Source organism: Loxodonta africana, chromosome 25 (assembly GCF_030014295.1).
Source record: "Loxodonta africana isolate mLoxAfr1 chromosome 25, mLoxAfr1.hap2, whole genome shotgun sequence".
In the NCBI taxonomy this organism is placed as follows: domain Eukaryota; kingdom Metazoa; phylum Chordata; class Mammalia; order Proboscidea; family Elephantidae; genus Loxodonta; species Loxodonta africana.
Genome location: NC_087366.1, coordinates 2,147,616 through 2,160,562, shown reverse-complemented (window position 1 = coordinate 2,160,562; position 12,947 = coordinate 2,147,616). Strand labels below are relative to the sequence as shown.

General features: G+C 36.5%; 1 protein-coding gene across 1 annotated transcript in view; it reads left to right on the top strand.

Annotated features, from left to right (window-relative positions):
* Nucleotides 1–12,947, top strand: part of LOC100654507 (complement factor H) — a 163,021-nt gene that overhangs the window by 138,625 nt on the left and 11,449 nt on the right. The window contains exons 7-10 of the mRNA XM_064276478.1: nt 3,080–3,256; nt 4,195–4,377; nt 4,483–4,662; nt 11,550–11,726. Coding sequence (XP_064132548.1) covers nt 3,080–3,256; nt 4,195–4,377; nt 4,483–4,662; nt 11,550–11,726 — 717 coding nt within the window. The remainder of the gene's footprint in view (nt 1–3,079; nt 3,257–4,194; nt 4,378–4,482; nt 4,663–11,549; nt 11,727–12,947) is intronic.

Genomic DNA, 12,947 nt, shown 5'->3' with positions numbered 1-12,947 from the left:
ATTGTTCGATAATTTCTGCATCCTGTTGCATCACCTTTCTTTGGAATGAATTCAGATATGGTTCTCTTCCAGTAGGTTAGCCAAGTAGCTGTCTTCTAAATATCTTGACATAGATGTTTAAGAGCTTCTTGTACTACATCCATTTGTTGAAAACACAAGTGGTATTCTGTCAATTCTTGAAACCTTTTTTTTGCCAATGCCTTCAGTGCAGCTTGGAATTCTTCCTTCAGTACTGTCAGGGCTTGATCATATGCTACCTCCAGAAATGGTTGAACGTTGACCAATTCAAAAGAATTGTGTGTTGCTCCTATCTTCTTTTTATGCTTCCTGTGTAGTTTAATATTTTCCCAATAGAATCCTTCAATATTGCAACCCAAGCCTTGAATTTTTTTCTTCAGTTCTTTCAGCTTGTGAAATGTCAAGTGCGTTCTTCCCTTTGGTTTTCCCATTTCCAGGTCTTTGCACATTTCATTATACTTTACTTTGTCTCCTCAAGCTGCCCTTTGAAATCTTCTGTTCAGCTCTTTTATATCATCAATTTTCCATTCGTTTTATGTACTCTATGTTCAAGAGCAAGTTCCAGAGTCTCTTCTGACATCAATTTCAGTCTTTTTTTTTCTTTCCCGTCCTTTTGCTTTCTTCATGTATGATATTCTCTATGTCATTCCACAACTCATCTGGTTCTCCATCATTAGTGTTCAGTATATTCTTAAGATAGTCTTTAATTCATTTGGATTATTAACACACAAATTATGTAATCTAATTAGTAAAACATACAAAATGAAAAGGAAGAAAGTGTAGGACTAAGTCCTGAAACACTTCCATATGGAAAGGTCAAAGAGAAGAGGAATAGGTGGCAATATAAATGGAGAAAAGGAGGATTCAGAGTATCAGAGAGAAGAAAAAAACTAAAAATGTTTCTTGTCATGGATGTGAAGAGGAGAAAATGTTAACAGAGAGGAAGCATATGGACATAACTCTTTGAAGAAATTTAACTGTGACAGGGAATAGAAAGTTCAGAATATGACTAGAGCAAATTTTGCACTAAAGGAAATAATGTCATTCTTTTTTGTTTGTTCATTTTTTTGTTTTTGGTAAGATCGTTGCCATGAGAACATGCTGACTGCTGAAGGCAAGGCTGTGGTAGAAAGGAAGGAGACAGGGATCGAATATAGCAGGCAGATATGTCCCTGTGACTGTGGGAGGGAAAGAGAACCAGAGCTCTTGTGGAGATCCTAGGCTTTGGTGGCAACAGGGCTACTTCCAATTTTGTAACAGGAGGAAAGAAGGAAAATGGCTTCTGTAAAGCGAATGCTGGAAAGAAGCAGGAGGTGATATTTCTATTTTCTGTCAAGTATGAGGTAAGGTGATCTCAGAGTGAGCAGTGTTTGGGATAGGAGAAGGAGCAGCACTGGGCAGAGAAAAGGTTTAAAATAGAGACTGCAGAGAGAATAAGAGTGAATTTATTACAGCAGTGGTGTAGACTTGGTTTGCACTGCTGAGAGCCCAGTTAAATCTGACTCATTTAGGCTGCCAACAAACACCTATTTAATAGGCTGTGAGAAAATAGTGAAAAATACAAATATAGGCCTGCCTTTCCAGAGCTTTCATTAAAGTATAGGAGTGTGGGGATGGGGGGAACACAATGGATTAAACCAAATAAAGAAGCAAATGATAAATATATTTTATATATTACTGTGTTCAAAGAAATAAAACAAACCAAGGATTTATGTAGAAAATAGCGGGGATAAAAAACTCTATTTTGTGTAGGAAGTTGTCTATGAAAAGAAAGAGAAATCCGTTCAGGTAGGGAGAAGGGAGTGTGAAACAGCTAAGGCAGCAAAGAACTTGACTTTATTCAAAAAATTAAAAGGTGAGAAATTCTGGGTACTGGATTGAGAGGGGGGAAGGCATGTTGGACGTGTAGGCAAGGGCTGGATCATAAAGAGATCATACTATGTAAATGTACTAGTTGAAAAATACCCAAACAGCAAGATTTTTTTTACTTGTTAAGACGGTTTGTTCCACAACATGATGAGAAAAATAATTTGCATAAAAAGAGCACAAAATATGGAAACAAACCCAAATACAAATAAAAGAATTGGTGTGTAATAGAATGAAATTAAAGAGAGGAATTTTAGTGATTCTTATTCAAGTGTGATCTCAATTAAGTTGCTAACCTCAACATACAAATAAAAACAAAGGCTTATTTTTTTTAGTTACTTATTTTGTGGCATTACCTTTTTGAAATAGTTCATTTATATTTAATTTTATGATTATGTGTTAATACTTGACTCTTTGATATGAATTTTCTTATTAACATGGCTCCAAGTCTTAAAACCTAGTTTTTAATTGTGTAGATTAATGAGTGTTTGTTTTCTTCCTTCATAAAAAATTTAATTAGTTGATTTTTAATGACCCTCTAACTTAAAATATATTACATATTGCATCTTTCCTGAATCCTGGTTCCCGAATTGTATTAAAAGGAACCCTGATGGTGCAGTGCTTAAGTGCTTGGCTAATAACTGAAAGTCAGCAGTTGGAACTCATTAGCCATTTTGTGGAAGAAAGATGTAGCAGTCTGTGTCTGTAAAGATTACAGCCTTGGAAAGCCAATGGGGCAGTACTACTCTGTCTTATAGGGTTGCTATGAATCAGAATTGCCTTGACAGCAAATGGTTACTTATATTAAACAAATATCAATTTTTATTAAATGTGCAATATAAAAACTATAGCATTCTTTTTAATGCAAGAGAATAATTTTATGTATTTAGAGTGAAAAAAGTTAAATTTTATACATAGCAGTGATAAAATGAGATCCAATCTAAGCAACTTCACTTTGCAAATAAATTTTCAGAACACACACATTGCAGTTCAGTACCTTAATGTGTCTCACAGAGTACCACATGAAGTGACAGAATGTCCACAACTGTTAAGTTCTTTAAAGAAAAGGGTTTATCTGATACCCCTCTGTTTGCATAGCGCCCAGCACCTCATTTTTGCATGACACATGTAAAGCTTATTTTGGCAATGATAAATTATATATTTTCATTAAACTAATCTATATTTTTTTTTTTAGAAAGAGAATGCAGTGTTCCTGGTATACCACCAAACTTAGATGCTTCACCCAAGAAAGACAAATATAAAGTTGGAGATGTACTGCAATTCTCTTGTAAACAGAGATCTAAAAGAGTTGGAGCAGATTCCATCCAGTGCTACCACTTTGGATGGTCCCCTAATCCCCCAACATGTAAAGGTGAATATTTATCTTTCAATCGATGTAACAACAATTAATTTTTTAGATATCAACACTTTCTTCTCTTCATTTTCAGTGGCCTTTCAGGTTATCTATAATGTAACACATTAAACAAGAAATGTTATACCTGGGAAGGATATTGTTTCTTGAAATGTGTATTGGGAGTATTCAGAGATACATACTTGACAGCTGCACTTGGAGATACTTCTTTTGTTTCTTTTCCATTACCTATTATGCCACTGTTAATGCTGAACATTTTATATAGATGGACCTTATCCAAGTTTCATTGTGTTTGTCTGAGCAATACTCAAACAGCTTAAAGTCAATTCAATCATATGTATGGCTTAATCGAAGTTAAAATATGTTGATCAACTGATTGTCTCAAGCAATGGTACTTTTTCAAAAAGTTTTGAAACAATGTTTCCATGGAATATGAATATTATTTAATTTACACAACCGTATTTGCTAACCTGTACACATCTTTAAAACATTCAGATTATTGAACATACTTTAAAGGCTTAACTATACCTACAATGAACTAGTTCAATATTTAAAAAAAAAAAAAACCTGTTGCTGTCGAAAAAATTCTGACTCATAGAGACCCTATGGAACAGAGTAGAACTGCCCTATAATGTTCCCAAGACTGTAATCTTTAAGGAAGTAGATTGCCACATCTTTCTCCAGCAGAACGGCTGGTGGATTCTAACTTCTGATCTTCCATTCAGTTCGTAGGCAAGCCCTTAACCATTGCACCACCAGGGATTTTTTAGTTCAGGATAAGTAACAGAATTGAGAAAGAAGAACTCACACTAAACACCATTCGTTGTTCATTGTTCAAGAATACTATCATTAAAAAATTAAAGATCTCTCCATTTTGCTTAAATTTTTATTGTAGCAGAAACTACTTAACCATTATTTAAACATTATTTCTACTGTAGGGCAAGTAAGCTCTTGTGGTCCACCTCCTCAACTCCTCAACGGGGACGTTAAGGGGACAAAGAAGGAAAAATATGAACACAACGATGTGGTGGAATATGGTTGCAATCCCAGATTCCTAATGAAGGGATCTAAGAAAATTCAATGTGTTGATGGAGAATGGACAGCTTTGCCTATATGTGTTGGTAATGTACATAAACTATTAATATTTAAATGAATCAGCATTTTATTTGTATTTGTATAAAGACAAATGTTTTAAAGAGAAACATATTTTTGTGAAATTTACAAAGAGGAAGAGAGTACATGTGGGGATATACCTATACTGGAGCATGGCTACAGCTTGCCTTCTGACCCTCCCTATCACCACGGAGATTCAGTGGAGTTCACTTGCAAAGAATCCTTTACAATGATCGGATACAGATTAATTACGTGTGTCAGCGGAATGTGGAGCCAACTTCCTCAGTGCGTTGGTGAGAACATATTTCTCAAATAGATATTTAATAAAGTTTAATATTTTTACCTTAAAAATATATTTAGAGATATTGCTGAAAATGTCAGTTTTTAAACTGTAATGAATCTAAACATTTGTTGTTTTTAGCTCAATATGTGTCTATTGGGGAAAAATATAAACTAGCAACAGAATATTATGGTTCTTTATCCTCGTGATTAACACAGTTTATTTTGTTAAATGTGAGCTAAATTTTACTCGACCCTATAGGACAGAGTAGAACTGCCCCACAGGGTTTCCAAGGAGTGGGTGGTGGATTGAAACTGCCAACCTTTTGGTTAGCAGCCATACACTTAACCACTGTACCACTAGGGATCCAAATTTAACCTACAGATTGTTATATAATATAAAAGTACAAATTATTAGAAAATTTATAACTGTTTTGCATAAATAGCTTAAAAATATATTCAGAGATATTGCTGAAAATGCCAAGTCTTCAATTATAATGAATCTAAACACTTGCTGTTTATAGCTCAGTATGTGTTTACCAAAACCAAAAAAACCAAGCCTGTTTTCATGGAGTCAATTCTGACTTATAGCAATCCTATAGGATAGAGTAGAACTGCCCCAAAGGGTTTCCACAGCTATAATCTTTGTGGAAGCAGACTGCCACATCTTTCTCCTGCAGAACTAATGGTGGGTTTGATCGTTGAACATTTTGGTTAGCAGCTGAAGGCAGTCAGGCCTCTCTCTGGCTCTCAGCTCCTCCACCCAGCCTCTGCCCTGCTTGAACAAGTGTTACAAAGCTCTTTGGCTTTGTCAGTAAGTGCCCAGAGGCACCTTGCTTTGCCAGAAAGCCTCCTGCCTGAAGGCACTCAGCTCTCTCTCTCTCTCTCTCTCTGGGTCTGCTGCCACGCCTTCTCATACAGGTCTCCTGGTTCTGGTGCCGCTGTTCTTCTGCTGCCACTTCTCACTATCTTGTACTATCTCTGATGCTACAGTTCTCTCTATTTCCAGATTCTAGGAGGTTCTCCCCCCATGTATCTGTCAGTTTGTCGTCCTGTGGGGGTTTTTGTGTTGCTGTGATGCTAGAAGCTATGCCACCAGTATTCAGATACCAGCAGGGTCACCCAAGGAGAATAGGTTTCAGCTGAGCTTCCAGACTAAGACAGATTAGGAAGAAGGACCCAGGAGTCTACTTCTGAAAAGCATTAGCCAGTGAAAAACTTGTGAATAGCAGCAGAACATTGTCTGATATAGTGCTGGAAGATGAGCCCCCCAGGTTGCAAGGCACTCAAAAGATGACTGGGGAAGAGCTGCCTGCTCAAAGTAGAGTCGACCTTAATGACGTGGATGGAGTAAAGCTTTTGGGACCTTCATTTGCTGATGTGGCATGACTCAAAATGAGAAGAAACAACTGCAAACATCCATTAATAATCAGAACCTGGAATGTACAAAGTAGGAATCTAGGAAAGTCGGAAATCATGAAAAATGAAATGGAATGCATAAACATCGATATTCTAGGCATTAGTGAGCTGAAATGGACTGGTATTGGCCACTTTGAATTGGACAATCATATAGTCTACTATGCCGGGAATGAAAACTTGAAGAGGAATGGTGTTGCATCTATCGTCAAAAAGAACATTTCAAGATCTATCCTGAAGTAGAATGCTGTCAGTCATAGGATAATATCCATATGCCTATAAGGAAGACCAGTTAATACGACTATTATTCAAATTTACGCACCAACCACTAGGGCCAAAGATGAAAAAATTGAAGTTTTTATCAACTGCTACAGTCTGAAATTGATGGAACATGCAATCAACATGCATTGATAATTACTGGCGATTGGAATGCAAAAGTTGGAAACAAAGAAGAAGGATCAGTAGTTGGAAAATGTGGCCTTGGTGATAGAAACAAAGCCAGAGAACGAATGATAGAATTTTGCAAGACCAACGACTTCTTCACTGCAAATACCTTCTTTCATCAACACAAATGGTGACTATACACATGGACCTCGCTAGAAGGAACACATAGAAATCAAATTGACTACATGTGTGGAAAGAGACAATGGAAAAGCTCAATATCATCAGTCAGAACAAGGCCAGGGGCTGACTGTGGCACAGATCACATATGCAAGTTCAAGCTGAAACTGAAGAAAATCAGAGCAAGTCCACAAGAGCCAAAATATGACCTTGAGTATATCCCAACTGAATTGAGAGACCATCTCAAGAATAGATTTGATGCATTGAACACAAGTGACCGAAGACCAGACAAGTTGTGGAATGACATCAAGGACATCATCCATGAAGAAAGGAAGAGGTCACTGAAAAGAGAGGAAAAAAAGGAAAGACTAAGATGGATGTCAGAGGAGACTGTGAAACTTGCTCTTGAGCGTCGAGCAGCTAAAGCAACAGGAAGAACTGATGAAGTAAAAGAACTGAACAGAAGATTTCAAATGGTGTCTTGAGAAGACAAAGTAAAGGATTATAATGACGTGTGCAAAGAGCTGGATATGGAAAACCAAAAGGGAAGAACACCCTTGGCGTTTCTCTAGCTGAAAGAACTAAAGAAAACATTCAAGCCTCGAGTTGCAATAGTGAAGGATTCCATGGGGAAAATATTAAATGACGCAGGAAGCATCAAAAGAAGATGGAAAGAATACACAGAGTCATTATACCAAAAAGAATTAGTCAATATTCAACCATTTCAAGAGGTGGCATATGATCAGGAACCGATGGCACTGAAGGAAGAAGTCCAAGCTGCTCTGAAGGCACTGGTGAAAAACAAGGCTCCAGGAATTCATGGAATATCAACTGAGATGTTTCAAGAAGCAGATGCAGTGCTGGAGGTGCTCACTCGTCTATGCCAAGAAATATGGAAGACAGCTTCCTGGCCAACTGACTGGAAAAAATCCATATTTATGCCTATTCCCAAGAAAGGTGATCCAACTGAATGTGGAAATTATAAAACAGTATCATTAATATCACACACAAGCAAAATTTTGCTAAAGATCATTCAAAAACGACTGCAGCAGTATATCGACAGGGAACTGCTAGCAATTCAGGCGGGTTTCAGAAGAGGATTGCTGATGTCTGATGGATCCTGGCTGAAAGCAGAGAATACAAGAAGGATGTTTACCTGTGTTTTATTGACTATGCAAAGGCATTCGACTGTGTGGATCATAACAAACTATGGATAACACTGCGAAGAATGGGAATTCCAGAACACTTAATTGTGCTCATGAGGAACCTTACATAAATCAAGAGGCAGTTGTTCAGCCAGAACAAGGGGATACTGATTGGTTTAAATTCAGGAAAGGTGTGCATCAGAGTTGTATTCTTTCACCATACCTATTCAATCTGTATGCTGAGCAAATAATCCAAGAAGCTGGACTATATGAAGAAGAATGGGGCATCAGGATTGGAGGAAGACTCATTAACAACCTGCGTTATGCAGATGACACAACCTTGCTTGCTGAAAGTGAAGAGGACTTGAAGCACTTACTAATGAAGATCAAAGACCACAGCCTTCAGTATGGATTGTACCTCAACATAAAGAAAACAAAAATCCTCACAACTGAACCAATGAGCAACATCATGATAAACGGAGAAAAGATTGACGTTATCAAGGATTTCATTTTACTTGGATCCACAACCAACAGCCATGGAAGTAGCAGTCAAGAAATCAAAAGACTCATTGCATTGGGCAAATCTGCTGCAAAGGGCCTCTTAAAATGTTGAAGAGCATAGATGTCGCCCTGAAGACTAAGGTGTGCCTGACCCAAGCCATGGTATTTTCAATCACATCATATGCATGTGAAAGCTGGACAATGAATAAGGAAGACCGAAGAAGAGTTGACGCCTTTGAATTGGGCTGTTGGCAAAGAATATTGAATATACCATGGACTGCCAAAAGAACGAACAAATCTGTCTTGGAGAAGTGCGGCCAGAATGCTCCTTAGAGGCAAGAATGGCAAGACTGCGTCTTACATACTTTGGACATGTTGTCAGGAGGGATGAGTTCCTGGAGAAGGTCATCATGCTTGGCAGAGTACAGGGTCAGCAGAAATGAGGAAGACCCTCAACAAGGTGGATTGATACAGTGGCTGCAACAATGAGCTCAAGCATAACAATTGTAACGATGGCGCAGGACAGGGCAGTGTTTGTTCTGTTGTGCACAGGCTCGCTATGAGTTGGAACCGACTCCACGACACCTAACAACAACAACAACAGGAGGATCTCAGCACTGGGACCCCGGGTCCAAAAGACATGATCTGCTCTCATTTCTTTTTCTTTTTGGTATTGAGGTCTATCTCTGCTTATTTCTCTCTCCTTATATCTCTTGTAACATAAAAGGTATGACCCAAGTAAGGCTGAGACTTGAATAAAGGTGGTAAGGGTAGTGACTGGGGTAAGGGTGATGACTCCAGTAAGGTGATGACTCAAGATATATTCCACTCAAATCCTGTATGTGTCTACAGGGGAAAAATATAAACTAGCAACATAATATTATGGTTCCTATGCCCCTGATATTAATATGGTTCATTTTTATAAGTGTGAACCTAAATTTTACTTATAGATTATCATATTTTATAAAATAAGAATACAGATTATCAGGAAACTTACTATTTTTTTTTACATAAATGCCATTATTGTTATTCCATAACTCATTCCTTTAGGGCCTAGAAAAAGAAGAAATGAAGTTGGGAAAATACCCACTCTGCTACCCTTGCCTCTCTCAAAGCTTCTAGCAATAATCATTTCTCAGTCTGTTTCAAATGCAGCAGAAGGCAGTGAATGTGCTGCAGAGTGGGGGCCACAAGCCCTCTTAGTCAGAGTATAACTTAGTGACATGAGGCAGTGGGGAATTGGGCCAGGAAACAAACCTGACATAGAGTTTACTCTGTAAGAGGTTCATCAGCCCCACTGATGGCCAAGTCCAAGTGGGAGGATGGTGGACCCTGATTCACTTTTCCGTTAAATGAGTTCTTTCCTAAACTTTATCTGAGTCCTTCATTCAGCAACATCTGGGTGCCCACTCTTATTTAATCATCAGATTCCTAGATATTAATTAACTCCAGAAGAAGGTAGAGCTCAGGATTAAGCTCCAGGAAAGCAGGAGTTCCTACCTGTTTTGTTTGCTGTTGTATTCCCAACACCAAAAAGACTGGCTGACATAGAGGAGACATTCAGTGAGAGTTTGTGAAATGAATTGTTAAACTTTGTTTCTGATTAATCCTTCTATTTTTGCAGAGCATATTCCTGTTAATGGCACTGCCAGTCCTTCATGAGCCAGCCTCACCTTTGTCCTGTTTGATCTCCATAAATGATTTCACCTCATTCCACACAGAGAGAAGCCCAAGATAAAATCAGGCACGAGAACAGTCAGCTTTTCTCTCTAACATATACCAAACTTCAGCTTTAATTTTCACTCCCTTCTGAAAATTTAGAATAGCCTTCATAAATTTAATTCTCTACATATGTTCAGCCTTGTATACCCATGACTGTAGGCCTTATTCCACCAGTTATTCCCTCTCAGTGTTTATTTTGATCCCTCTCTATTCTGGTGGTGCAGTGGTTATGCGTTCAGTTGCTAACCAAAAGGTCAGCAGATCAAATCCACCATCCATTCCTTAGAAATCCTATAGGGAAATTCTACTCTGTCCTATAGGAATTGACTTGATGCAATGGGTTTGGTTTTTTGGGTTTGCTATTCTGGGTTCTTCCCTCTTCCAGATATATTTATTGTTCACCTAATAAACCAAGAAATCCACTCATAAAACCAGCAGTCATATGACATATCAATGACAACAACAACTCCTCTTTACTGTCGATATCCCCGCAGTTATTATCCTTCAAAGAACACCTTGCTTTGTCTGCAGCAGTACTTTGGACCATGTTGTAGGCCACTCCTTCTTAAAAACGGGACTAATTTCTCCTGAAGCCTCTAGTATGTTTTGAATTAGCCTCTTTCTTTCTTTCAAGGTTGCATAACAAAGCCATTATTTTTCTTTGGCTGATTACTTAAATTTTCTTTACTCTGTTCAACCTTAGTCAACTCTGCTTTTCTAATAATTAACAACAAATACTATAAAAGACTTACATTGCTATTTTAACAAATTCAAAAAGGACTCTGATAATAGTAGAATTATTGAAATATGTATCTATATTACAAGCTTACATGGTCTATATGTTTACTCATTTTGAGCCAACAAAGTTTTATTATTATGGCTTGCAATATAATTGGTGTATAAAACAGCTTCTCAAAGACCCTAAGATTATATAATAAAACAGGTTGTGATTTTTAGCACCCAATTCTTATTCCAAGACCTGTATCTGTTTTTTTTTTTTTTGGTGATCTTGAAGAGATCTGCTAAAATATTCAGATTCTGTACATTATAGATATATTTTTAATGCTATTTAATTGCCTTTCTGAAAAAATATATTTAAACTAGCAACTTCTTTTATCCTATCCGCATAGCTAATGTTTTTATTTCTAATGCTTTAAGGTTATTGATTAAAAAATAATGTAGTGTCTCTTGAGATCAAGGAAACAAAACGTATATGCACATTTTTACATATTTTAGATCAAGGCCACAATAGGTTGCATAAGTGTTCAGTGTGTAGATCATCCAAGAAAGTGAACTTCTTAGACTCTACAAATCCCCGAAGTTCAAAATGTCTTTATGACAGATACTTACTCTGATATTTCAAAGAATGGACACAAAAGTTATATTTATACATAATAGCCCACCTCATGCAATACAACCAAGAATAACTTGATTGATAGAATTCATTAGCATAAATCATAATTTCATGATATCATTGATTCTGTAGCTAGAGTTATATAGTAGTTGTTTAGATTTTTTATAATTAGTATTTTCATGGGAATATTTTTATTTTACAGCAACAGAACAACTTGAGAAGTGTAAATTATCAAGGATAGTTGGATCTTATTCAAGACTATCAGATCAGACTGAAATTAATCATAACACAAACTTCAGTTACAGGTGTAGAGGAAAATCAGAGTACAAACAATCAACCTGCATAAATGGAAGGTGGGATCCCAAGCTAACTTGCACAGGTAAGGTCTTTACAGTGTTTTTTAAAATTTATTTCTTCCTAACTTATAAAAGTGGTATCTATGTGTCTCTTAAAAAAAAAAAAAAAAAACTATTATATCAATTGCTTTTCAAGCAACAAGGTAATTTAAAAGCTAACCAAAACACTGTTTTTGAAATAATAATTTTACCCTATGCATTAACTGTCTGTATAACAAACCACACAGAAACTCGGTGGCTTTAAAGTAATATCTGGGCACTAAGTTGTGCTCATTACTGTTGGATTCCCATTACTTCAGTCCTTTTATTACACACAACTAATTGTGGAGCAATTTTTTTCCATCCTGTAGGTTCCCGATAAGTCAGAATCTACTCAATGGCAATGTGTTTTGGTTTCAAGGTTGATTTAACTATTCTGGTCTTTGCTCTCAACAGAAATTTTAGGGGAAAAAAAGGTACCAATTTCTAGAAAATACCTGCTTAGTTAATAAAAGGGATGGCGTCAAATTTATAGACAAATTTGGGAGAATTAACATCATAACCATGTTAAGCTTCCAATCTATAAACATTGTATTTCTCTCCTATTATTTATATCTAGTTCATTTTTCTCAATAATGTTTTCATTTAGAAGGTTGCAGCTCTAAAACAATTATTCCTAATTTACAATTTTGTCATTATAAATATTATATTTTCCAATTTTTTGATGCAAGTATAAAGAAATATACTTGATTTTTGCATATTGGCTTTTATCCTGAAAAATAAAACCTAAATTCCTTTATTTGTTTTAGGTGTTGCCTTAGAAATCTCTTAGAATTTTCTGTAAACACTTAAATCATTGCAAATTAAAATTTTATTTCTGTCCGTACCATTTTCATGTTTTTGCCTCTTTTCTTATCCTCTGACACTGTTTATAGTCTCCAGTGCAGTGTTGAAGGGAAGTGATGAGAAAAACCACTCGATCTGTTCCTGATCATTTGATATTTAGCCACAGCAATGATGTGGACCACCACATGATGTTTTATGATTAGGATTTTTAAAAATGCTCTTTATCAGATTTAAGAAGTTTCCTTCTATTCCTAGTTAGGTGAGAAATTTTATCATTAATGGATGTTTGATGACTTTAAATGCATTTTCTGCATTTACTGGTATGATTAAATGACTTTGTTCTTAATTCTGTTAAAAATGTTCAAATCCATATGTTGGTTTTGAATGCAAAACCAATATGTCTTTCCTGGGATAAACTT